This window comes from Loxodonta africana, chromosome 3 (assembly GCF_030014295.1).
Source record: "Loxodonta africana isolate mLoxAfr1 chromosome 3, mLoxAfr1.hap2, whole genome shotgun sequence".
NCBI lineage: Eukaryota > Metazoa > Chordata > Mammalia > Proboscidea > Elephantidae > Loxodonta > Loxodonta africana.
The window spans coordinates 190928640-190955198 of NC_087344.1; the positions used below are offsets into that span (position 1 = coordinate 190928640).

At 43.0% G+C, this 26559-nt stretch overlaps 2 protein-coding genes across 9 annotated transcripts in view; both read right to left on the bottom strand.

Moving 5' to 3' along the window:
- The window catches only part of LOC135227225 (Fc receptor-like protein 2), a 505822-nt gene that overhangs the window by 278233 nt on the left and 201030 nt on the right, over positions 1-26559 (bottom strand). The window lies entirely within an intron of this gene.
- Positions 1308-21465, bottom strand: LOC135230841 (Fc receptor-like protein 1). 2 transcript variants are annotated; one of them, XM_064283048.1, is made up of 11 exons: positions 21170-21465; positions 13694-13714; positions 11482-11751; positions 9180-9467; positions 8746-8889; positions 8330-8446; positions 6721-6748; positions 5097-5179; positions 4803-4874; positions 4192-4220; positions 1308-2517 (listed from the first exon to the last, which is right to left on the bottom strand). In XM_064283048.1, exons 1-11 carry the CDS (start codon positions 21198-21200, stop codon positions 2446-2448), a joined length of 1155 nt encoding a protein of 384 aa, XP_064139118.1. In that variant the 5' UTR covers positions 21201-21465; the 3' UTR covers positions 1308-2445. The 2 variants fall into 2 exon arrangements, with proteins under 2 accessions (XP_064139118.1, XP_064139117.1); XM_064283047.1 differs by having other exon boundaries at positions 8746-9018; positions 21170-21459.

Here is a 26559-nt window from a genome sequence, read left to right on the forward strand (position 1 = left end):
AGACTATGTGGGCAGCTCCTGCCTGGAGGAGAGATGAGAAGGCGGAGGGGGACAGAGGCTGGCTGAATGGACACGGGGAATACAGGGTGGAGAGGAGAAGCGTGCTGTCTCATTAGGGGGAGAGTAACTAGGAGTACATAGCAAGGTGTACGTAAGTTTTTGTATGAGAGACTGACTTGATTTGTAAACTTTCACTTAAAGCACAATTAAAAAAAAAAAAAAGACGTGTTAGGGAAATGCCTAGGAATCTTGTAGACACAGGCCTCTGTTAAGATTCATAGTGGATTTCCAAGAATTACAGGGGTGGAAAAAGGAGTGGAGCAATTCAAAGGGCAAAATATTTGATTCCTATAGGTCAAAATAGACATAATAAAGAAATTTAAATGCTCATTTAAAATATAACCTTGTAATACTAACATTTAAGAATGATCATGAATGTAATTCTTCTCTCTTCTGGTTGTCAGGAAACCCTGGTGGCGTAGTGATTAAGTCCTATGGCTGCTAACCAAAGGGTTGGCAGTTCAAATCTGCCAGGTGCTCCTTGGAAACTCTATGGGGTAGTTCTACTCTGTCCTATAGGATCCCTATGAGTTGGAATTGGCTTGACGGCACTGGGTTTTTTTGTTTTCTGTTTGTCAGAGTACCTTACAACAGAATTTAACTTTCAAGATAGCATAGTATTCTAGTATTCTAGTGTTATGGATATGACTTATATAACCATTTGCATTGGACGTATAGTTGAAATTACTTTTGTTGCAATAAATAATATGACTGTCAAAAAATTTACATAATTGTTTCTAGGAGGGGCAGAAATTGACTGAAAGAGGGTATGAGGGAACTTTCTAGGAAGACGGGACCATTCTATATTAGGACAGGCATTTGATTTATTCAGGGGCATGCATGCATTTGTCAAATGAATGGGACTGTGTACGTAAAGCCTGTGCTTTCAACGGTGTTAAATTACACCTCAATAAACAGTTCATATAAAAGCATAAGAAAAAGAAATGAACACAAAGAAAAATGGGCAAAAGCTAAACACAGAAAACTTCTAGAAGAATTATAAACCAGCCGTCAATTTATGGAGAGATGCTCAACTTCCTTAGTAATTTAAAACTTTTAAATGGAAATAACAGTGATACTTTTCCCTACACCTTCATTCTCTTCTTTACTGTTGATGAATATGTTAATTGATACAATTTACAGGAGGGCAATTTAAGAGTATTTAACAAAATCCTCTAACGTACGTAACCTAAAACGTAGTGATCCCAGATATATGTTAATTTATCTTTCAGATAAACCAACAAGAATGCATAAAAAGATGTTTTTTTATAGGACATTTACTTTAGCAATGTTTTTACAATATGAAAACTTTGGAAGCCACCTTAAAGTCCATCAGTGCTGGGAAGGATTAAAACATATTATGGCTTGCCTATACAATGGAATACTGTACAGCCTTTTAATATAGTACAGTAGATCTATACAGACTTGAAAGTATTTCACGATATTTTGTTAAGTAGGCATATTTTTAAATAACTATACTTACATACATGTGTATGTGTTTGTACAAAACTATCTGGAGAGTCATAAGGTACATTTTTAACAATGGCTACCCTTTGTGGTGTCCTATTACAGGGACAGCTTCAACTTTTTTATTTTTTATGCAAATTGCTTTCATTTGTAAGAGTGTGCGATTGCTTTCAAATTAAAACACAGACTCCAAACCATATTATACATGTTTTCAAGAAATTTATGAATGAAAGAAGTAAAAAATATATTCACAAACCTTCTAGAGGTTGCAGCAGACACAGAATTTTGGATAGAGATTATTTCTCATAAATATTGAGACATTTAGATCAGCCTGGATAACACATTATTAAAATTGAGTGTGGCCACCATAATTCTTTATGTAATTTTGTTTTAGTTCTAATTTGCTAACTTGACCCAAAATATACTGAATAGTGTATTTTAGGCAGAAACATGATGATTAACCTAAGTGGGGTTCTCTACTGCCTGTGCTGAGAAAATACTTAGACAAAACCATGGACACAGCTGCCTTGTTGGAGCAGTTCTACAAAACCACTCTCCCTGGGTCCACGCACTCTTAGCTTCACTATTCCTCCACCAGGAGAGCCCAACCCCTTTTATCCCACCATTTCCTCTTGCGAAAAGAATTAAGAGCACGTTTTGACCCATCCCAGAGGAACCAGCAGGAAACCAGCTCTTCCATAACACAGTTCTTCCCACTCCTGTATCCACGTTAGTTCTCCTGGATGGTCTCTTCAGGGCTTACAGTGACTTCACGGTAGATGAAGGATTAGGCTCATGGAGCAAAGCACCTGGGTGAGGTGTACCAGAAAGCCGGCTCCCCTGTGCTCTCTGAAGAACATGTTGGATCTGAGGCTTGGGCTCATGGATGGTTTTAAAAAGGTGGAATATTCCATAGTTTTACATTGCATCTTCATAGTCCACATCCATATTGCTTGCCTGCTTCACCTTAGAATAGATGGCTAAGGAGACCTGGAAGCAAAGGGTCATAGATAGGACTAAAGCAGAGAAGACAGCAGAACATGCCTCCCACCAGCCCACTTCCCCTGTAGCCTAGATGCATACTACCATGGTATACCACACAGCATATAAATTAGAGCCTCTTTGAAGACTGTGGTCCAAGGGCAGCATTTTCAAAGGGTCTTCATCCCACTGGTGGGCCACAGAGGTGCTCCTGATGAGCTACAAACTGACCCAAAGATGCAAGGGCTTCTCTCATTCTTATGGGCTGTTATAAGGCAGTTCCATGGGCTGTCATCTATTAAGGGATGTCAGAATTTTGTATTTGTAAACTAAATTTAGTGTGTCACTGGAGCTCACCAAGGACTTGAATTCTGTCTTGTTATGGATTGAATGAAAACCCTGGTGGCGTAGTGGTTGAGTGCTACAGCTGCTGGCCAAAAGGTTGGCAGTTCAAGTCCACCAGGCGCTCCTTGGAAACTCTATGGGGCAGTTCTACTCTGCCCTGTAGGGTCGCTATGAGTCAGAATCGACTCAACAGCAGTGGGTTTGGTTTTGGTTTTTTATGGATTGAATTGTGTCCCACCAAAAATACGTGTTGGTTCCTAACTCCTACAGCAGTGGATACAATCCTAGTTGGAAATAGGGTTTAATTTGTTATGTTAATGAGGTCATATCAGTGTAGGGTGTGTCGTAAGCCTAATTACTCCTAAATTATAAAAAAGAGCAGATTAGAGACAGGTAAAATAAAAGTCATGTGAAGCTCATCAAGGAACTGAGGAATATTGGGGCTACAGAAGCTAAGTATCTTCCTCCAGAGCCGAAAGAGAGAGAGCCTTCCCCTATAACTGGTAGCCTGAATTCAGACTTCTAGCCTCCTGAGCTAGAATTTCTGTTCTTTAAAGCCACTTACTTTCAGTACTTCTATTATAGCATCACTGGGAAACTAAGTCATGTCCTGAGACATCTGGTTGCCCACACTACGCTAGACAAAATTATAAAGCACCTGTCACCTTTGCACACACAAAAGGGTTGAAATTCTGCAATTACCAGAAACGATTTTTATAACATCGGTGATGTCTTAAGCTGTTCAAGGTTCACAAATCACTATTACAATCACTATTAGTATAGGTTTGTTTAATAATAATTTAGTGGATTGTTTGGCTAACCTTATATCACAGTTATATATGGATGGCTCAACAATATTTGGGACACAGAATTTCAAGTAAATAGGCTTTTTAGACTAGGTAGTACTATGTTTCAACTACAAATCATTCATATGCCTATTGCTAAATGTCCATTTAAAACCAAAACCAAACTTGCTGCCATCAAATCGATTCCGATTCATAGACACCCTATAGGACAGAGTAGAATTGCCCCATAGCATTTCCAAGGAGAGGCTGGTGGATTTGAATTGCTGACCTTTTGGTTACCAGCTAAGCTCTTAACCACTACGCCACCAGGGCTCCAAATGTCCATTTAGGCCTCCAAAATATTCCTTATACAGTGATACTTTATTGTTACAACGCATTTTTGACCCCCACTGTGTGCAGAGATAGGGAGGGAGGTGGACTATGAAATCATTTGCTTTTCCTAAATGACCATAATTTTAAAAGTTTGAGAACCAGTGCCCAGAGGAAAGGCAGCAAGGGCATGGAGGAAAGAACAACAGGGACTTTAACTCACCTCATCCTCAGTAAGTGTCCTTGGCGGCTCTAAAGTGGAGAAAAAGATAAATACGCTAAGTCCCCACTTCTATTGAAAGTCCTTGCCTAAACTGGCATTAATATAGGCTTCTTCCTCTCCCATCTGCCGCCCGTGTATTGAATTCCATTAATATTTTCACTCTTGCTTTTCTACCTATTACAAATAAGATTTCCTTACTCTACAGGGGAATATTGGCAGCCCGGGGGTCGGGAGTAAATACACCCCTCCTGACACAGGAGGGGTCTTTACACCACTCAGATTTGCTGAGCCCAACACGCGTGCGAAGCGCAGCAGCAAAATAATTAGGTGGCTGTGATGGGGCTGCTTTGGGAGGCCGTGGGACCACTCCGAGAGAGCAGACAGAAGCCATCGTCTCTGCTGCTGCTGCGGTAACACGTTAAACAGGCCAAGTTAACGTTAGCACTGTGATCTACTCCAGGCTGCTTCCGGACCAAGGACCAGTTTTCAGAGAGGGACGGTAGTGCTCAGGGCCGGCTCCAGGCAGCTGCTCTGCTGGGCGCCGCCATTGATTCTCCTCTTGGTTCCAGGAAGGAAAAGAGGCAGACACAAAGTCAGTCCTCATCTCTCACCTGCTGCTGGTTTCCGTTCCTGCTGGCTACAGTACACCAGTGAATAGACGTCATCCCCACTTACAACGTTCACTGAAAAAGAGGAAAGGAGGCATCAGGACACAGCCTCCTCTTCTTGCCGTTCGACTCACTCCATACCTGTCCACCCATCACAGCCCTGAAGACCCAGGAGTCATTTATTTGCAGAGGTGGCTGGGGCCCAGCACGGCCAGGTTGTGGTAGCAGACATCACCCCATGACCCCTTCCTCAGCTAACTCTGCACATTTTGGCACAGGTCATTTGGGACACCTCACCATTTTCATACACGGGCTGCGGCGGCGCTGGGGTAGGTGAGTTGACAGAGGTAAAGTCTTGGGGTACAGGGCTGGGAGGGCTCCTGCAAACACAGAAACATATGCTTTCATTTGGGGTAGTGAGTGAGACGTCGAAGGAGAGAAACCTGTTAGAAACTGTCTTGAGTGGAACAATAATTCCTGGGCAAATCAGCATCTGGATGGCACGGCTCTATGGGACAAGCCGCCATCCTCCACACGGGCTGAGTGGGGCATTGCAGAGTGGGCTTGGTGGTGTTGGTAGTTGCCGTGAAGTCGGTTCTGACTCATGGTGACCTCATGTAGAGCAGAACTAAACCTTGCCCCGTCCTTCACCACTTCACAATCTTTGGTGTGTTTGAGCCTATTTATTGTTGCAGCTACTGTGTCAATCCACCTCCCTGAGGGTTTCCCTCATTTTCACCGACGCTCCTTTACTAAACACTATGTCCTTTTCTAGTGACTGGTCTTTCCTTATGATGTGTTCACAGTAAGCTAGCCAAAGCCTCACTATCCTCGATTCTAAGGGACATTCTTAGGGCAGAGCATGCAGTAGGGTGTATTTTTCATGAGTGTAAGGTCCTTCCTTATCTGACTGTCTCCCTGTGGGATCGCTCACACCCAGAATCGTGTCAGTCACATAATAGGTATTCAGTAAATATTGAATGAAGAATATGGATTCACCCTAGATGGAAAACAGGTGGCTAGGTAGAACAAGCAGCTTGAGAATGGGCCAGAAGAAAGTGGTCCCACATATGCATGCACCACTGAAAGAGTGTTACTCTGATTTGGGGAAAAAAATCTGTTTATCATTGGCATAAATAATACACTATAAAAATATGTCGACTAAATATTGGTATCCCCAGATGGAAGTATTTTAAATCTTTTCCTCCTTTAAACTTCCAAAGAACTTCAACAACTTTTCAGGAAGTTTATTACTCTCTGTCTTGCATTACAGAAATGGGTCTATACCTTGTTGTTGTTTTTACTGTTGTTGTTAGGTGCCATCAAGTTGGTTCCAACTCAGAGCAACCCTACGTACAACAGAACAAAATGTTGTCCAGTCCTATGCTATCCTCACAATTGTTGCTGTGTTTGAGACCATTGTCACACCCACTGTGTCAGTACATCTCATTGAGGGTCTTCCTCTTTTTCACTGACCCTCTATTTTACCAAGCACGATGTTCTTCTCCAGGGCCTGGTCCAACCTCCTGGTCTACCTTAAAATACTTTAAGACTCTCAAGATCTTTTCATATTTTCAGGCCCGTCATCACTTAACAGAATGATTTACAGGCCTTCAGATATGGTGGACTAATTGCAAGAATGGATAACTCTAGTCAAAGCCATACAACTTTCTTATTTTTACTAATGAAGTAAAAGAGATGAATTAAGAAGAAAGATGAAAGGATTTAAATGAATTAGTTAATATATGAAATCGAACAGAAGAGGAAGAGAAATTGAAGGTTCAGGCAGCAGTGGAAGGACTCTGGAGTGACAGTGTTTGATATAATGAAGATATGAGAAGCTCATGAGAGAGGACAGCTCAAATTTTTTAAAATTATTTTGCTGCATTATTGGCACACACAGAGAAAGCAGAGGCCTCACCTGAGTGGATCCCTGGCTGACCGGTTTCCTGCAAGTCAAACAAAGAAGCACACATGTGAATGGAGGGAGCCCTCTCTCTCAGTGTTTTCCTACAGCACCTGTGCAAGGAACGTCCCTTGTGCCCGATACCCATCCACGGCCAGACCCCAGGGTGAGCTCAGGGGACAGCCTAGTGATCGTTAGGCAGAGATTTCATCCCCAGATGAAGAGACTTGGGTCCAAAATAGTTCAATAGGGTCAAAGCCACAAAGCTCACTTGTACCAGAACTAGAATTTGAACCTAAGCCTCCAAAACATCAAGTCTATTGTAATTTTTGTTTCTGGTTTTGCAACCACACCATCTAATCTTTTCATGACAAGAGTACTTGCAGGTAGGTATTGCCACAGTCCTATTATAAATGGAGTGAACAAAACCATTGCTGTCCAGTCAGTTCCAACTCATAGCAACCCTAAAGGACAGATCGGAACTGCCCCATAGGGTTTCCAAGGAGGGCCTGGTGGACTCAAACTGCTGACCTTTTGGTTAGCAGCCATAGCTCTGAACCACTACGCCACCAGGGTTTCCATAGATGGAGTGAGGTGCCCAAATATGCCAGAAAGGCTTGAAATTTAAATACAGATCTCACATTGTCCTCTCTTGCCCAGTTTCCAACTTGCTCAATGGAGGACAGGAGAACAAATTTAAACATACAAATGAAGACAGGATTACCAGTTGTGACAGAGCATGGACCTAAAAACTTGGTACTCTGGTGAAGAATAATAAAAGAGAACAGTTGTAGGCTCAGTGGCCAAATGAAATCTCTTTGAGGAAATGGCATTTAAGCTGAAAAGTGAGAAAGATCCAGCACTGAGTAGAAAGTATAGATGTGTAGGTGAGTAAGTCAGGGAGAAGGAAAAGGTAACAATTTATGCATTGACTAGAACAAGGGTATGGTCAGTATAGCTGGAGCTCTTAACTGTACTTCTCTTCTGTTGCTATTAGTTGCCATCGAGTCAATTATAACCCGTGGTGACCCCATGTGTGCAGAGTAAAAGTGCACTCCATAGGGTTTTCAACGGCTATGACCTTTCAGAAGCAGATCTGTCTTTTGAGGCACCACTGGTGGGTCTGTACCACCAACCTTTCAGTTAGTAGTCCAGCACTTAGCAATTTGCCCCACCCAGGGAACCAACTTCTCTGTTGTTGTTTTAGGTGCTGTCAAGTCGGGTTCCAGCTTATAGTGACCGTATGCGTAACAGAACGAAACACTACCCGGCCCTGCTCCATTCTCACAATTGTTGCTATGTTTGTGCCCATTGTTGCAGCCACTGTGTCAACCCATCTCACTGACATTTCTCTTATTTAGTTAATTTCTGTATAAAAAATTAAATCACAGAAGCACAAGTTTTCAGTTAAACCTTAACTGATAACACATGGGAGATAGAGGACTATTTGAAAACTTTAAGTTAATAGGTGCCATTCCTACTCATTGGCGGTTGTGAGCAGACCTGTAGCCAGGGTGGTTAGCAGGATATATTCATATTTTACAATATACACATCACAGATCCAGTCTATTTCAGTGAAAACAAATGTTGCACTAACAGATTCCCAATCTCTATAAATACTAACCTATTTTTTTCTTGAGCCAGTAACAAAAGAGTAGGATGACAGCGGTGGGACCAAGGGTGCCGAGTAGCCCCTCGATGACTCCTATAGTAAGAAGTTCCCTTCTGTCCTTGGTAGGCACTGAAAGGAGAGACCTGTGCATGAGCTTGGGGTACGGAGAGCAGAGATCTTGGGTGTGGGTTGCAGCCCGGATCTGCTCTTCTTAGGGGGGCTTGCAGCATATCATGTTGATGAAAGAAGAAGCGCCCAGCATTTTGGCCCTCCACACTCCCCAGATGCATCGCTTAGAACAGCACCAACCGCAGAAGCTCCATCTTTGGTAGCACCCCACCAGCAGCACTGTGGCAGCATCAACAAAACTTTCTCAGGAAGCTGGGAAAGAGACATGGACCAACACAGTTCTGTAGCCTGAGCTATACCTGTGATGTTGAGTAGCACGGCCTCACTGTGCTGGGCCCCCAGGCCATTGTCGGCCTCACAGAAGTAGTTCCCAGAATGCTCTGCAGTCAGGTTGAAGGATGCTCCTCCTCCAGAGGGGGCTGAGCTGTTCCCCAAGATGATATCTTCGTGATAGAACCGGTATAGGATTGGGGGAGAGCCTCTTTGGGCCTCACAGTGAAGCTCCACCATGTCCCCCACCACAGCCTGGGCCCCAGTAGCCCTGAGGGTGAGGACTGGATGAGACACTGGAACTGACAGAAATAGTCAGCTGTCAGAGGGGTCTCTTATGCTGGCACAGACTCATAATCACTGGCCACAGAGGCTCCGCCCCATTTGAACTTCCTCAGGGTGTCCCTGGGGAACATGGAGCCCAGCTTGAGACCTGCTGGTTGAGATGAATAGTGAAACTTACTTCTGACAGTGATGCTCACCAGCCCACTGAGGCTGGGGCCATAGCCATTGTCAGCTGCACAGTAATATTGCTCAGCATCACTCTCCCTCGCCGTGAGGATCTCAAAGTCTGCAGTTAAGGAACGCAGGGTCTTTGTGCCCAGTTTGAAACCCATGGCCCCTTTGTACCAGAGGAAGGTGATGTTTCCTGTGCCCTTAGCGACCGAGCAGACCAGGACCAGCTTTTTTCCCTCCATCACCTGGCCCCCTGGGGGCTGTGTCTCCAAGCTCACATCAGAGACGCGGACTCCTGTGTGAATAGAAGATGACATAAGAGGAGTCTGAGTAGGGAGGATTTCAGGGGCAGGGAGCAGATATGACAGCGATGAAAGCAAAAACCCCAGGTAAAGTCAGTGATATATATACTTTAAAGGAAAAAAAGGAGTCTCTGCTGACTTGGAATTGCAGATGATAGTGTAAGAAAGCAAAGAATATTGAATACACCATGGATATACCACGGACTGTAAGAAGAATGAACAAATCTGTCCTGGAAGAAGCACAGCCAGAATGCGCCTTAGAAGCACGGATGGTGAGACTTCATCACAGGTATTTTGGGCATGTTATCAGGAGGGACGAGTCCCTGGAGAAGGACATTATGCTTAGTAGACAGCGAAAAAGAGGAAGGCCCACAAGAAGATGGATTGACACAGTGGCTGCAACAATGGGCTCAAGCATAACAACAATTGTGAGGATGGCACAGGACCAGGCAGTGTTTGGTTCTGTTGTACATGGGGTCCCTGTGAGTCAGAACTGACTCGACAGCACTTAACTAAGTGTAAGAAAGACACCATAATATTACCATGGAGGATGTAGGTCAATGTGACTCTCAGATATAGAGAGAGATTCAGGTACATCTCTAGACCAGCTCCTATTCCCATGGGAACAGAATACAGCAGACAGGGAGGACCAGTTCAGGGAGGACCATCCCTGAGTTTCCAAACCCTCAATTTTCTAGATACAGTAGTATGGTGGGTTACAAGTTCAGGTTGCAAATCGAACTGCCTGTGTTTGAATGTTGGTTCCAACTCTTACTTGCTGTGTGTCCTCTATCAAATTACTTAACTTCTCTGAGACTCACTTTCTTATCTGCAAAATGGAGATGATAACGATAGTTATCTTCCGTAGTTGTGAAGATTCAATTCGACAGTGTGCAGCATTAGGACAGGACTTGCTGTACACTAACTGTGCGTGAAGACAGCTATGATTTTTTTGTTCCGGTCCAGTTTCACCAGTGTTGAGTTTTAAGCATGTTAGGAAAACCCAGCCTTTTGGAAGTAGTAGACATTTGCTTTATGGCACAGTGGATATGCCTTTGCCTGAGAATAGGAAAGGATGTTGGAAGTGTCCATCCTGAAATGGAATAACATGGTTCAAAATCACTAACACCCTCTTTTCTATTTATCTTTCAAAATCAAGCTCCAACTTCCTTCCATAAGCCGTTTTCCAATAGCCTATTCCATATTCTTCTTCTATAAAACCTCTTACCACCTCAGTCAGATTTCTCCTTCTCTGCAGCCTCTACTAGTAGCCAACCCTAGACCATACAGCACCACATAGTTTATCTCAGGTATTCAGGGTGCTGGTTGAACAAACACTTCTTGTAGTCAGAGATCATGTATCATGCAACAATAATTTTCCCCTACACCTTCCAGCACAGTGAAGATACACAGTGTCTCCAAAATATTCTTCTGTTTGCCTGAATGGGAACAGCAAGGATAAGGGAACATCTCTTAAGGATTCTGTTATGGTTTGAATTGTGTCCTCTAAAAACTACGTGTTGGAGTCCTGACCCCTACGCCTGTGGGTGAAATCCCGTTTGTAAATAGGGTTCTTCTTTATGATAATGAAGCCATGTCAGTGTAGGGTGTGTCCTAAACCAAATCATTTCGGAGTGATAGAAGGAACAGCCTAGACACACAGACAAGCAAGTGTGAAGGAGAGAAGGTAGACGCCACATGTAAATCGCCAAGGGACTGAGGAGCCTGGAAGAGACAAGGATCTCCACCCAAGAGTCACATCCTGAATTTGGACTTCTAGCCTCCTGAACTGTGAGGAAAAAAATTTCTGTTTGCTAAAGCCACCCATTTATGGTATTTGTGTTATAGCAGCACTAGGAAACTAGACAGATCTGATAGAGAGGTTCAGGTCCATCTCTAGACTAGCTCCTATTCCCTTGGGAGCAGAACACAGCAGAGAAGGATGACCAGCCTCATGCCACTGCCCCTTTTGGCCCACCCTGGTCGACATGCCCCACTGGCACTCACTCTGCACGTCTATCCAGAACCTCTGGCTCCGTATAACTCGAGTTTTCTCTGGCTTTGCCTCACACCAGTAAGACCCTGAGTTTTCACGCCACATTTTGGGAATCTGAAGCTTTGGGGAGGTGTTGCAGGGCAATCTCTGGTTCCAGACATCACTGAAGAAGCAGAATTGAAGCTGGACACCTGCTGTCTGCGGAGCTGGGTAGATCTTACAGATCAGAGTCATCGAGTTCCCCTCTATAGGCCGGGTGGGACTAGCTATCAGAAGCAGCTCTAGAGAAAAAAGAAACACATATTCCAGGGTGAAGGGGTTCAGAGTTCCTGGTGAGAGGCACTTTTGGTTCTCAGCACTGGTAAACAGGGCTCAAAGAACCAGCCAGCTGGACACACAGTCTATCCCTCATATGACCCTCTCACAGTGGCCTGTGGGCTTCCCTTTGCCATGAGTCCACTCTGCTCACACCTCCCACCACACACACACACACACACACACACACACATCCTGCCCCTGTGCAGCAGCGTCCTTTACCTGGAATTGATCTTTTCTCTTTGTGAAGTTTCTGTCACTGGGTGGTGGAAATGGTTAAGTGCTCGGCTACTAACTGAAAAGTTGGCAGTTCAAATCCACCCAGAGGCATCTTGGAAGAAAGGCCTGGCAATCTACTTCTGAAAGATTAAAGCCTTGAAAACTCTATGGACCAATTCTACTCTGACACACAAAAGGTTGCCATGAGTTGGAGTCAACTCCACAGCATTTTTGTTTTGTTTTGCTTTGTTTTTTTTTTTTGTTTTTAACTTCCTCCTCTGAATGGGGCTTGGGTGCTAACCAAAAGGTCAGCAGTTCAAATCCACCAGCAGCTCCTTGGAAACCCTACGGGGCAGCTCTGCTCTGTGCCATATGGTTGCTATGAGTCAAAATTGACTCGATGGCAGCGGGTTTGGGTTTTGGCTCTGAATGGGGTTTAGGGGAAGAGGAGGTGAGAAAGAGGTGGGGCTGGCTGCAAGGTCCTGGGCGTAGTCTCGCAGCTCAGAGCTTGCTTCAGATCGTCACAAGCTACGGAGACTACCTGGCAAATACTTGATGACGGAAACTTGGTTTCTTCATCCTCATTCTCAATGCAGCCTTTGATTCCTGCTTTAAGCGAGGATTAGTTAGGTATGTGGTTTTATGGCATAACAGCAGGGCCAGAAGAACACAAGGCATGAGTTAGACTTGAGCAAATATCATGTGAGGAACTCAGAAGACTGGGTTGCTTCTGAAACTCTCTTTTGACAGGAATTCATAATCCATTAGAGCCTGCATTCCTGAGTTCTTGAGGCTGCAGAACAACCTCTTTTAACACTGTGGTATTTTACGCACAAAAAAAAACCAAAACCCCTTGCTGGTGAGTCGATGCCAACTCACAGTGACTCTATAGGACACAGTAGAACTGCCCCATTGAGTTTCCAAGCAACGCTTGGTAGATTCAAACTGTTAACTTTTGGTTAGCAACCATAGTACTTAACCATTACACCACCAGGGTTTCCATTTTAGGCACAAAAGAGTAATTCTCACATTCATTAGGTGTAAACATGCCCTGGTGAAAGATCCCCTGTGAGGGGATCTTGTCCTCCTCTCCTCATCTGGGTAAGGGAGGACTTTAAATCAGGACCAAAGCTAAATTAGTTTACATAAACCGGGGTCTGAGAGAAACTGTAGCACTTGGTGCTGCAGGGCAGGGCTAGAGATGGAAGGAGGCAGTGCTACTACTCCATTTATTGTGTGGACCGAGGATTGACTGTAAGGTTCGTCTCCAAGGATGTCCAGCATTTCCTCCATCACCTCTGGTGGAGCACCCAGCTGGGAAGTACACAGGGACCTTAGAGCCTCCCAGGCTGGAGGACAGAGATTCTCTAGCTTCAGTCTTCGGCACCCTCTGCCTTCCTTGCCAAAATACTATCTTCCTCCCCACACTGTGCTTCCCAGAAATAAGATGGTGTTCTTGAGGTCAGAGCAAGACCTGTACATGCGTTGAGCAGGCACACGTCAGGTGCAGAGACTGGCGTAAACAGCGCAGCCCAGGCCCAAGGGAGCCACTGATGTGTTTATACACCTCAGCAGTGTCAGCAGGGTGTGTCTTGGACGAGCAGGGGCTGCTCAGACAGCCATTCACCGGCCTCTTCCAGTGACAAGGCACCCACAGACCGCGAAGAAGAAAGGGAAGTTGCAACTCACCGGTTGGTTCACAGAGTGGAGCTGGGAGAGAAGGCAGCAGAGATCAGTAGAGAGCAGCAAAGTTTAACTCTACAATCCACCCTCCTTCCCTCTTACCCTCCCCCATCTCTGCCTTTCTTCCTCCTTAACCTTCTCTTTCCTCCCTCTTTCTCTTCTGCCCTCTCTCCTTTCATATTCTCCTCCCCTTTCCTGCCTCCCTTTCTTCCCTCTTTTCCTTTCCCCTCATTCCACATCACTTATAAAACACCTTCCTACAAAAAACACATGGCTTTTTTTGCACCATCATAAAGTAATTTATGATCACTTTTCTCATCTGTAATTAGGAAATGGTGCCTTTGCTTTTAACTACTTGGCAGCTCCCTTCTTCACGCCCCTCACTTCTAGCCCTTCAATTCAAAAGTGTTCCTGATCCAGCTCAAGACTCTCTGCTCATAGTAACAACAGAGTCAGACAAGGAGAGTGGAGGGGATCATCCTCAAGGTCGTGGTGCCCCTTTATTTACCAAGTTCGGATCAGAGTAAGCTTAGAGACAAGAGAAGGAATTCGGATTTCTCCAAAGACATTCTCAAGGATTGGACCCAGATATTTTGGCATAATGGTCAAGAAGAGAGCATTCTGAGGAAAATGTGAGCTCTGTAGCCAGATGGGATAGACTTAAATGCTGGCTCTTTGTCTACAAGCTGTGTGACCTTTGGAAAAATGCTTTATCTCTTTGTGCTTTAGCTTCCTTCTCTGTAAAATGGAAATAATAAGAGTACCTACCCCTAGAGTTTTTGCCAGGATTAAAAAAGCTAGTACCTATAAAGTGCTTAGAATAATGCCTGAAAATGTGTTGGCACCCAATTAATATTGTCTAGTATTATTATTATCTCTTTCAGTTCATGTTTAGTTTGAGATGCCTGATGTTTTAAATTAAATATTTATGTGAATAATTAGTTCCTCAGGTAGAGAGGAGGGAACAATGATAGGTAAGATAAAAATCACATTTTGCTTATTCATGCATTCAGCAATTTTTTTTTTAATTTTACTTTAGATGAAGGTTCACAGAACAGACTAGTTTCTCATTAAACGGTTAGCACACATACTGTTGTATGACATTGGTTAACACCCCATGACATGTCAACACCCTCCCTTCTCAACCTTGGGTTCCCTATTACCAGCTTTCCTGTCCCCTGCCTTCTAGTCTTTGCCCCTGGGCTGTTGTATCCCTTTAATCTTGTTTTGTTTTATGGGCCTATCCAGTCTTTGGCTGAAGAATGACCCTCAGGAGTGACTTCACTACTGAGCTAAAAGGGTGTCCAGGGGCCATACTCTTGGGGTTTCTCCAGTCTCTGGCAGGCCAGTAGGACTGTCTATTTGTGAGTTAGGATTTTGTTCTACATTTTTCTCCAGCTGTGTCCAGGGACCCTCTATTATGATCTCTGTCAGGGCAGTCAGTGGTGGTAGCCGGGCACCATCTAGCTAGCTGTACTGGACTCGGTCTGGTGGAGGCCATGGTAGATGTGGTCCGTTAGTCCTTTGGACTAATCTTTACCTTGTATGTTTAGTTTTCTTTATTCTTCCTTGCTCTCAAAAGTGTGAGACTAGTGGAGTATCTTAGATGGCCACTTACAGGCTTTTAAGACCTCAGACACTACTCATCAAAGTAGAATGTAAAGAATCTTCTTTATAAATGATGCTATGCCGATTGAGCTAGATGTTCTCCCAGACCATGGTCCCCACAGCCCTCAGCCCAGCAATTTGTTCCCTCAGGGAGTTTGGATGTGTCTATGGAGTTTCCATGACCTTGCCTTGTATAAGTCGTGCTGGCTTCCAAAGTATTGTGTACTGTCTCACCCTTCACCAAAGTTACCACTTACCTATTGTCTATTTAGTGTTTTGCCGTCCCCATGCTTCCCCTCCCTCATAACCATCAAAGATTGTCTCTTTTCGTGTGTAAACCTTTTCAAGAGTTTTTACAGTAGTGGTCTCATACAATATTTGTCTTTTTGTGATTGACTTATTTCACTCAGCATAGTGCCCTCCAGATTCACCCGTGTTGTGAGATGCTTTGAAGATTCATCCTTGTTCTTTATCTTGCATAGTACTCCATTGTGTGAATGTACCATAGTTTGTTTATCCGTTCATCTGTTGATGGGCATTTTTTGCTATTGCGAACAATGCTGCAATAAACATGGGTATGCATATGTCTATTTGTGTGACGACTCTCATTTCTCCAGGATATATTCCTAGGAGTAGGATTGCTGGATCATATGGTATTTCTGTTTCTAGCTTTCGAAGTAAGTGCCATATCATTTTCCAAAATGGTCATATCATTTTGTATTCCCATCAGCAGTGCATAAGAGTTCTAATCTCCCTACAGCCTCTCCAATATTTATTACTTCCTTTTTTTTTTTTTTTTTGTTTCGTGCCAGTGTTGCCGGGGTGAGATGGTATCTCATTGTGGCTTTGATTTGCATTTCTCTAATGGCTAGTAATCTCGAGCATTTCCTCATGTGTCTGTTGGCCACTTGAATGTGTTTGGTGAAGTGTCTGTTCATTTCCTTTTCCTGTTTTTTAATTGGATTATTTGTCTTTTTGTTGTAGAGGTGTTGGATCTTCTTGTAGATTTTAGAGATTAGGTCTTTGTCTGATTTCAACAAGCATATTTGAGTGTTTACTATATGCCAGGCATTGTGTGGGGCACTGGGTTTACAGGAGTGAATATGAATGACAGTCTGCCACCAGGGGATTTACATTATAATGAGGAGAGAGCCAATCAGCAAATAAATATATAATGTGATTTCAGAGAGTGGTCAGTGCTACAAGAAAGCAGAGAAATAAGTTACAGAATACCTGAGAATGGTCATAACTTTTTAGATAGATGTCAGTTGAGTAGAAACCTGAATGAAACCAGGGAGTGAGTATCTCTGGCAGAGTTCGCAGCAAATGCAAAGGCCTTGAGAAGGGAATGGACTTATTCAAGGAGAAATAAGAGGAAGTGTCCCTGGGACTGACTGGGAAGGGGACGGTGGTAGATACTGATGTGTGAGAAGTAGGCTGGGGCCAGTCATGGGAGGCTTTGTGGACTTAGTAACAATCGGATTTTGTTCTAGATGTGATGGGGAACCATGGACAGTTCTGAATTAATTTTTTAAATTTGTGTAGGATCACTCTTATCCTGTGAGAAAAGATTATAGAAGTGCAAGAGAAGCAGGGAGAACATTAGTAGGAGAGTTTAGTCTAAAAGAGGGAGAAGGATGGTTCAGATTAGGCAGCACTGGTGCTGTTGAATGGTCAGATTCAGTATAAATTTGGAAGGTAAAATCACTAAGGATTGCTTATGGGTCAGACCTAAAATAAAAGAAAGAGAAGAGTTACATATCACTGCTAAGTTTTTGGCCAAGCAACTGAAATAGAGAAGTTGTGGGGTGGTGGTGGCGAAGGTGTAGGGTCAAGAGATCTATTTGGATATGTTGAGTTTAAGATGCTTCTTAGAGACTGGAGCACTTATACACTGCTGGTGGGCATGTAAAATGGTACAACCACTTTGAAATCAATTTGGCACCTCCTTAAAAAGCTAGAAATGGAAGTACCATATGATCTAGCAATCCCACACCTTGGAATAGATAGTAGAGAAATAAGAGCCATCACACAAATAGACATATGAATACCGATGATCACTGCAGCACTGTTCACGAAAGTAAATAGATGGAAACAACCAAGGTTCCTGTCTTAGTCACCTAATGCTGCTGTAACAGAAATACCACAAGTGGATGGTTGTAACAAGAAAATTTATTTCTTCAAGGTAAAATAGGCTAAAACTCCTAATTCACGGTGTCAGCTCCAGGGGAAGGCTTTCTCTCTGTGTCAGCCTTCTTATCAGTCTTCCCTGGACTAGGAGCTTCTCTGCACAGGGACCCCTGGTCCAAAGGGCATGCTGTCCTCCCTGTGCTTCTTTCTAGGTGATATGAGGTCCCCTCACTCTGCTAGCTTCCGTTTCTTTTTAACTCTTGAGAGATAAAAGGTGGTGCAGGCCTCACCCCGGGAAACTCCCTTTACATTGTATCAGGGGTGTGACCTGGTAAGGGCGTTACAATTCTACCCTAATCCTCTTTAACATAAAATTACAATCACAAAATGGAGACAACCACAGATTACTGGGAATCATGGCCTAATCAAGTTAATACACACATTTTGGGGACGGACATAATTCAATCCATGATAGTGCCAACAACAGATGAATGGATAAACAAATTATGGTATATTCACACAATGGAATACTACACAACGATAAAGAACAACGATGAATCCAGGAAACATCTCATAACGTGCCTGAATCCGGAAGGCATTATGCTGAGTGAAATTAGTCAGTCGCAAAGGGACAAATATTGTATGAGACCACTATTATGAGGACTCAAGAAAAGGTTTAAACACAGAAGAAAACATTTTTCTATGGTTACAAGGGTGGGGAGGGAGAGGGAGGGGTATTCACTAACTAAACTTTAGAAAAGAATTATTTTAGATGAAGGGAAGGACAACACACAATACAGGGGAAGTCAGCACAACTGAACTAAACCAAAAGCTAAGAAGTTTTCTGAATACAACCAAATACTTTGAGGGACAAAGTAGCAGGTGCGGGGTTCTGGGAACCATAGTTTCAGGGAACATCTAGGTCAACGGGCATAACAAAGTATATTAAGAAAATGTTCTGCATCCCACTTTGGTGAGTGGTGTCTGGGGTCTTAAAAGCTAGCAAGCAGCCATCTAGGATGCATCAACTTGTCCCAACCCACCTGGAGCAAGGAGAATGAAGAACACCAAAGACACAAGGAAAATGTTAACCCAAGAGACAGAAAGGGCCACATAAACCAGAGACCCCATCAGCCTGAGACCAGAAGAATTAGATGGTCCCTGGCTACCACCAGTAACCGCCCTGACAAGGAACACAACAGAGTTCCTGATGGAGCAGGAGAAAAGGGGAGTGCAGAACTCAAATTCCAGTAAAAAAAAAAAAAAAAAAAAACAGACTTAAAAATGGTCTGACTGAGACTGGAGGGACCCCAGAAGACTTGGCCCCCAGACTTTGTTAGCCCCAAACTAAAAACATTCCGGAAGCCAATTCCTCAGACAAAGATTAAACCGGACTGTGGGACATAAAATGATACTTGTGAAGAGCGTGCTTCTTAGCTCAAGTAGATATATGAGACTAAACGGGCAGCTCCTGTCTGGAGGCGAGATGAGAAGGCAGAAAGGGATAGGAGCTGGTTGAACGGATGTGGGAAATGCAGGGTGGGAAGGAGGAATGTGTAGTCACATTAAAGGGAGAGCAATAGGGTCACATAACAATGTGTGTATAAATTTTTGTATGAGAAATTAACTTGAACTGTAAACTCTCACTTAAAGCACAATTTAAAAAAAAAGATACTTCTTAGATACCTGAATGACAGTTGAATATATGAGTGGTGTTCAAAGGAGAGGTCAAAGCTGGAGAAATAAATATAAGTTTAAGCTTAATGTGGCACTTAAAGTGACCAGATGATATTACTTGGGGAAGTGTATATGGATAGAGAAGAGAAGTCTAGGTACCAGTCTTGGAGAGGTCTGACATTTTGAGATGAGTATAAGGAGAATTCAGTAATGATGCCTGAGAACCAGCAAATATTGAGTTAAAAAGAAAACCAGCAGAGTATGGTACTCCGGAAGCCAGATGAAAATGTGTTTCAGGAAGAGGGAGTGCTCAACTATGTCAAATGCCCTGAGAGGCTTAATAAAATGAGAAATGAAAACTGATCACTGCATGGGGTGACATGGAAGTGGTTGATAATGTTAACAAGAGCAGTTTCATTGGTGTGGCGTGGAAGAAATACTGATGGAATGGGTTCAAGGAAGGACGGGGAAAAAAAAAAAACTATAGGGACCTAACACAGCTTAACAGTTGCAAGGGGTTAGGGATGCAGAGAAATCTCAATGAGGGTATGAGGGGATTATTTGAAGTGATGGAAATGTTCTGTATTTTGGTGATCGTGGTGGTTACATGTCTCTGGACATTTGTCAAAATTCACAGGAAGTAGATTAAAAAGAGAATTTTCTGGTAAGGTAAATTTAATATGAACTTTACATAGAAAGGATGGGAAGAGATGAAGTCAACAACTCACTGGAAACTTTGTAAAGAGAAACAGAGAAATGATGCAGTAGATGCAAGAGACCATTAGATCATATTTCTATTTTTTCAGATAAAAGACATTGTAGCATGTTTGTATATTCCTAGGAATAATCTAGAATGGAGAAACATTTTAATGATGGATCATGTTTTTAAGAAATCAAGAGAATCTCGGACTCAGTGCCCAGCAGAGAATCCTGTCTTAGATAGGAGGAACCAAAAACCAAACCCACTGCCGTCGAGTCGATTCCGACTCATAGCGACCCTATAGGACAGAGTAGAGCTGCCCCCATAGAGTTTCCAAGGAGCGCCTGGCGGATTTGAACTGCCAACCTCTATGGTTAGCAGCCATAGCACTGAACCACTATGCCACCAGGGTTTCCTAGATAGGAGGAGGGACGATATATTCACGGTAAAAGGAGGGAAGGCAGAGTCTGTGAGTACAGAGATGGCTGGGTTGGTAGATACAGCACTAGGAAGATGAGGAAAATTTCTTCTGATTGCTTCTATTTTCCCAGTGACATATGAAGCAAGGTCATAAATTGAGGGTAAGAGGAGGGTTTGAGGAGAAAGAGAAGGGATGGAAGAGTGGTCATCAAGAGTGGGAGACCATGGGCTATGAAAATATAGCAGGCTTGCAGCACTAATGATGTCCCATTTGAAATTTGGGGTCCTACATTTAAAGTGAGATAAGTCAGCAGGATTATGCCTTTTGTCTAAAATCACATTCAGCTGCTTAGGCACAAGTGGGAAGCGCTCAGAAAAGTGTGTTAATTGGGCAAGTGCTGTAGAGGAAGAGAGATTCGGGTGTATCCAAAGGAGCATTGTGGTGATGGAATCTCGGCTGGGCACTGTGAGATGTGAGAACATGGAGAGGAAGAATTGGCAATGAAAAAGTGACCCAGGGGAGCTGAAGACATGGTAAATATGGAGTGCTAGAGAGAGCGAGTATTGACAATAGGGTGTGGTGAAAGGAGGAGTAAAGGGAAATATCGCTGATAGTAAGAAGGGCAAGGAACTGAGCAGCCAGTTTTTCCCATGAATTGTATTTGTGGCTGTTGAAACAGGCACAAGGACAGAATTAGTGGTGGAAGGGAAGACAGAGACAGTAAACACTTTCTATGTGATAAAAACTGAAATGATAGCTTTCTTCAAAAATGTGGCTTCACCGCACCTTCCTGCCTGACTTGGAGCCCCTAGTTGGAAGTAGAGCCCTGAGCACCCCTGAGCACCCCCAGGCAGAAGGTTAGCCCTGGGAAGTTCCCACAGCTCTTCAGGAAGTGGAGCCCCAGTGTGATGGGATCCCATACTCTGCTTCGAGTTGTCCTACTCACCATAGATGAACAGCAGGAGCCTCAGAAGCATGAGGGTCAGGTCGGGAACTGTAACCGAAGATGTCCTTTCATCAGAGAGAATTCACCTCGGAGTTAAGAGGCAGCAGCTTGTCTGAGGTTTGAGGAAGTCAGGATCGGAAGTTACTCTTCAGCACGAGTTTACAAAAATAGATGAAGGAAGAAGAGAGGTGTGGAAGAGCACGGTGTGTGCAAAGGTATAGTCTTCACTCAGGGTGTAGAAGACTATGCATTTCTCCTGTTTCCTGTGGAGGGTGAGGAAATCAAAAGTGCTCCTTTGTGTAGTTTGGTGCTGTCCAGTTGGTTCCGCCTCATAGCCACCTTATGTACGACAGAAGGAAACACTACTCGGTCCTTCGCCATTCTCACAATTATTGCTATGTTTAAGCCCATTGTTGTAGCCACTATGTCAATCCATTTCATTCAGGGTCTTCCTTTTTTTCATCAACTTTATGCTTTATCAAGCATGATGTTCTTCTCCAGGGACTGGTTCCTCCTGGTAACATGTCCAGTTTATGCAAGATGAATTCTCACCATCCTCCCTTTTAAGGAGTGTTCTGGCTGTGCTTCTTCCAAGGCACATTTGTTCATTCTTCTGGCAGTCTGGTAGATTCAGTATTCTTTGCCAATGCTGTAATTCAAAGGCAAAAATTCTTCCTTATTCACTGTCTAGCTTTCACAGGCATATGAGGCGAACGAAAATACCATGGCCTGGGTCACGCATACCTTAGTCCTCAAAGTGACTTCTCTGCCTTTGAACACTTTAAAGAAGTCTGTTGCAGCAGATTTCGCCAATGCAATACGTCATTTGGTTTCTTGACCACTGCACTTTTATGGGCATCGATAGTGGATCCAAATAAAATGAAATCCTTGACAACTTCAGTCTTTTCTCTGTTTATCATGATATTGCTTCTTGGTCAATTTAGGATTTTTGTTTTCTTTATGTTGAAGTGTAATCCCAACTGAAGTCTGTAGTCTTTGATTTTCATCAATAAATGCTTCAATTTCTCTTGACTCTCAGTAGCACAGTTCTGTCATCTGCGTATTGCAGGCTGTTAATGAGTCTTCCAATCTTGACACCTCCTTCTTCTTCCTGTAGTCCAGCTTCTCTGATTATTCGCTCAGCATACAGATTGAATAAGTATGGTGAAAGGATACAACCCTGATGGGCATCTTTGCTGATTGTATCCCCTTGTTCAGACTGAACCACGGCTTTTTGGTCAATGTACAGGTTCCACATGAGCACAATGAAATGTCTGGGAATTTCCATCCTTCGCAATGTTATCCATAATTTGTTATAATCTACACAGTCGAATGGCTTTGCATAGACAATAAAGCACAGGTCAACATCTTTCTTATATTCTCTACTTTCAGCCAAGATCCATCTGACATTACTAATGATATTCCTCATTCCCTGTCTTCCTCTGAATCTGGCTTTAATTTCTGGAAGTTCCCTGTTGATGGTACTGCTGCAGCTGTTTTTGAATTATCTTCAGCATAATTTTACTTGCATGTGATATTAATGATATTGTTCGATAATTTCTACATTCCATTGGATCCCTTTTCTTTGGAATGGGCATGTACATGTATTTCTTCCAGTTGGTTGGCCAGGTAGCCGTCTTCCAAATTTCTTGGCATAGATTAGTGAGCGCTTCCAGAATTGCACTCATTTATTGAAACATCTCAATTGGTTTCTGTTAATTCCTGGAGCCTTGTTTTTCGCCAATGCCTTCAGTGCAGCTTGGATTTCTTACTTCAGTGTCATTGGTTCTTGATCATGTACTACCTGCTGAAATGGTTAAACATTGACCAATTCTTTTTGGTACAGTGACTCTGTGTATTCCTTCCATCTTCTTTAGGTGTTTCTTGTATTGCTCAATATTTTGTCCATAGAACCTTTCAATATTGCTACTCGAGGCTTGAATTTTTTCTTCAGTTCTTTCAGCCTGAAAAACACTGAGCGTGTTCTTCGCTTTTGGTTTTCTCACTCCAAGTCTTTTCACATTTCCTTAGAAAACTTTGCTTTGTCTTCTCAAGCTGCCCTTTGAAATCTTCAGTTCAGCTCTTTTACTTTATGATGTCTTCCATTCACTTTAACTACTCTATATTCAAGAACAAGTTTCAGAGTCTCTTCTGACATCCATTTTGGTCTTTTCTTTTTTTCCTGTCTTTTTAATGAGCTCTTGCTTTCTTCATGTATAATGCCCTTGATGTCATTCCATGGCTTGTATGGTCTTTGTTCATTACTGTTCAATGCATCAAATCTATTTTTGAGATGGTCTCTAAATTCAGATGTGATATACTTAAGGTTTTACTTTGGGTCTCGTGGACTTTGTTTTAATTTTTTTCAGCTTTTATTTGAACTTGCATATGAGCAATTGATGGTCTGTTCTGCAGTCAGCCCCTGGCCCTGTTCTAACTGATACTACTGAATTCTCCATCATCTCTTTTCACAGATGTAGTTGATTTCATTCCTGTGTATTCTACCCATTGAACTGCATGTGTATAGTTGCCATATATATTGTTGAAAAAATGTTATTTCCAATGAATAAGTCATTAAAAAAAAAATTAGCCTTGCAAAATTCTATCATGCAATGTCCCACATCATTTTTATCACCAAGGCCATATTTTCCAATTACAGATCCTTCTTTGTTTCCAACTTTTGCATCCCAATTGCCAGTAATTACCAATGCATTTTGATTGCATGTTTGATCAGTTTCAGACTGCAGAAGTTGGTAAAAATCTTCAATTTCTTCATCTTTGGCATTAACACCTGGTGCACAAATTTGGATAATAGTTGTACTAACTTGTCTTCCTCGTAGGTGTATGGATATGATCCTATCACTGACAGTATTGTATTTCAGGATAGCTCTTGGAATGTTCTTTTTAACTCTGAATGTGACACTATTGCTTTTCAATTTTTCTTTCCCGGCATAGTAGACCATATGATTTTCCAATTCAAAATAGCCAACACTGGTCCATTTCAGCTCACTAACGCCTGGAATATTGATCTTCAATCGTTCTGTCTCATTTTTGACAACTTAATTTTCCTTGATTCATACTTTGAACATTCCACATTCTGATTATTAATGGATGTTTGCAGCTGTTTTTTCATTTTGAGTTGTGCCACATCAGCAAATGAAAGTCCCTATCTTGCTTATCTAGTGCTGCTATAGCAGAAATACCACACATGGGTGGCTTTAACAAACAGAAGTTTATTTTCTTACAGTTTAGGAAGCTAGAAGTTCAAATTCAGGGTGCTGGCTCTAGGGGAAGGTTTTCTCTCTTGGCTCTGGAGGAAGGTCCTTGTTCCTTTGAGCTCTGAAATTCTGCTCTTGGCTGATCTTCATGTGGCTTGGCATCTCTCTTCTCCCATCTCTGCTTCCTGGCTTGCTTGTCTAATCTCTCTTATATCTCAAAAGAGATTGGCTGAAGACACACACTACGATGATCTTGCCTTGTTAACATAACAAAGACAACCACAGGTATAAATGTAAAGATTTACAACACATATTTTTGGGGAATACAGTTCGGTCCATAAAATTCCAATCTTTGGCCCCCAAAATTTATGTCCTTGCCACTTGCAGAATAAATTCAGCCCATCACATCATCCCAGAAGTCTTAAATCAACTCCAAGTTCAAAATCTCATCTTCTGAAGCATGTAAATCAAATATGAGTGACACTTTAGGCCTATTCCATCCTGGGGTAAAATTCTTCATATGTGAACTTGTGAAATCAAGACTCCACGTTGTCTGTTTCCAAAGTACAGTGGTGGAATAGGCACAAGATAGACATTTCCATTACAAATGGGATAAATTAAAGAAAAGGAAGGGATAAAGGGCACCAAGCAAGCCAAAAACCCACCAGAACAATTTAGCTCTCACGGTTTGAAAATACTCCTCTGTTCTCTGAGACCATCCGGGCAACGGCCCCACCCTCCAGCCTCTGGGTGTTGGCCATGCCCTCTGGATTCTGGGTGCAGTCCTCTCGACCCTGGGTTTCAGCTCTGCCTTTTTGGCCCAATGGAACAACAACTCTGCTCCCTCAGCATTGGGCAGCCACCTTCTCCTAGTCCATTTGATGGGTGACTCTACCCCCTTGGCCGAAGCAGACCCCCGTTATTCTGCACTTTGGGCATCACAGCCGCACTCCCTCAGGTTTTAGTGACTGCTCCATCCCCCGGCACCTTAACAACAGCCCCACATTCCAGAAAAGAGTTGGCAAAGATCCAATTCTTTGAAACTTTGGAGGCCGTGGTCCCACCCTTTGAGAACATGGTCCCAGCCTTTAAAATCAAGAAGACCCTGCTTCTCTGTTCCTTCCAACAATTCTGCTGATCTCTGTGCTGCTTCAGGGATGATCCTTTTCTTTTTTTGGAGGACAACAGATGTAGCTCCTTTAACCTGTTTCCTGCATGTAGAATTCCAAGAGGCAGACAGTGTTCTTCCTTTCATTCCTTTTCTGTCCCCTTCAGTCTAAGCTGATTGAATTTTCTTCTGTGGTAGTTAGTTAGACCCCTCGGTCACAGGCATAATCTTTTTAGGATTTTTAACACACGCTTTTGGGGGATACAATTCAATCCATAACAGTCCTGAAAACTTTACTCCATCCACATCATTAAAGGTGACTCTACTTTGAAGAGACTGCTCTTCCCCAATTGTATTTTAAGTGTTTTCCATCCTGAGGAGATCATCTTTCAGCGCTATATAAATGTTCAGCTGCTCTTCATAAGGTTTTCACCGGCCAAATTTTTTCAGAAATAGGTCACCAGGTCCTTATTTCCAGCCTGTCTTAGCCTAGACGCTCTGCTGCAACCTGTCCACCATGGGTTACCCTGCTGGTAATTTGAAATACCTGTGGCATAGCTTCCAGTATCACTGCAGCACACAAGCCACCGCAGTATGACAAACTGACAGATGAATGGTGGAAACTGGGAGCAGTACACTTTACTATATCAGGGCCTTCTCCAAGGATTCAGGTATTTCAAAAGAAGTTTCCCAAATGCAATTTCTGACTTTGACATGAATCCCATCAGGGTCTGGTCCTGATGAAATTTAAATGCATTCTTTTCTCCTTTGATAAGAGTGTCCTCTCTTGATGTCTCATCAGCACATCCTTTTTTTTCTCAGAAGCCTCTAGTGTAGTCATACTCTGCAAACATATCGTTAAGCCAGGGACAGATGGGGCTGTCACCTGGATTATGGGTTAAACCAAAAACCAAACCCATTGCTGTTGAGTCAATTCTAACTCATAGTGACCCTATGGATTATGGATTAAAAAAAAAACAAACAAACCCAGTGCCATCGAGTTGATTCCGACTCATAGCAACCCTACAGGACAGAGTAGAACTGCCCCATACAGTTTCCAAGGA

Bases quoted from the DNA above. Each gene is read 5' to 3' on its own strand.
- LOC135230841 (XM_064283047.1), bottom strand. From the start codon at position 21,200: ATGCTTCTGAGGCTCCTGCTGTTCATCTATG. The intron at 9,468-11,481 runs GTGAGTGCCAGT...CTATTCACACAG, and splicing joins GTTCTGGATAGACGTGCAGA to GAGTCCGCGTCTCTGATGTG. The intron at 5,180-6,720 runs GTGAGGCCTCTG...CTGTGTTTGCAG, and splicing joins TCAGCCAGGGATCCACTCAG to GAGCCCTCCCAGCCCTGTAC.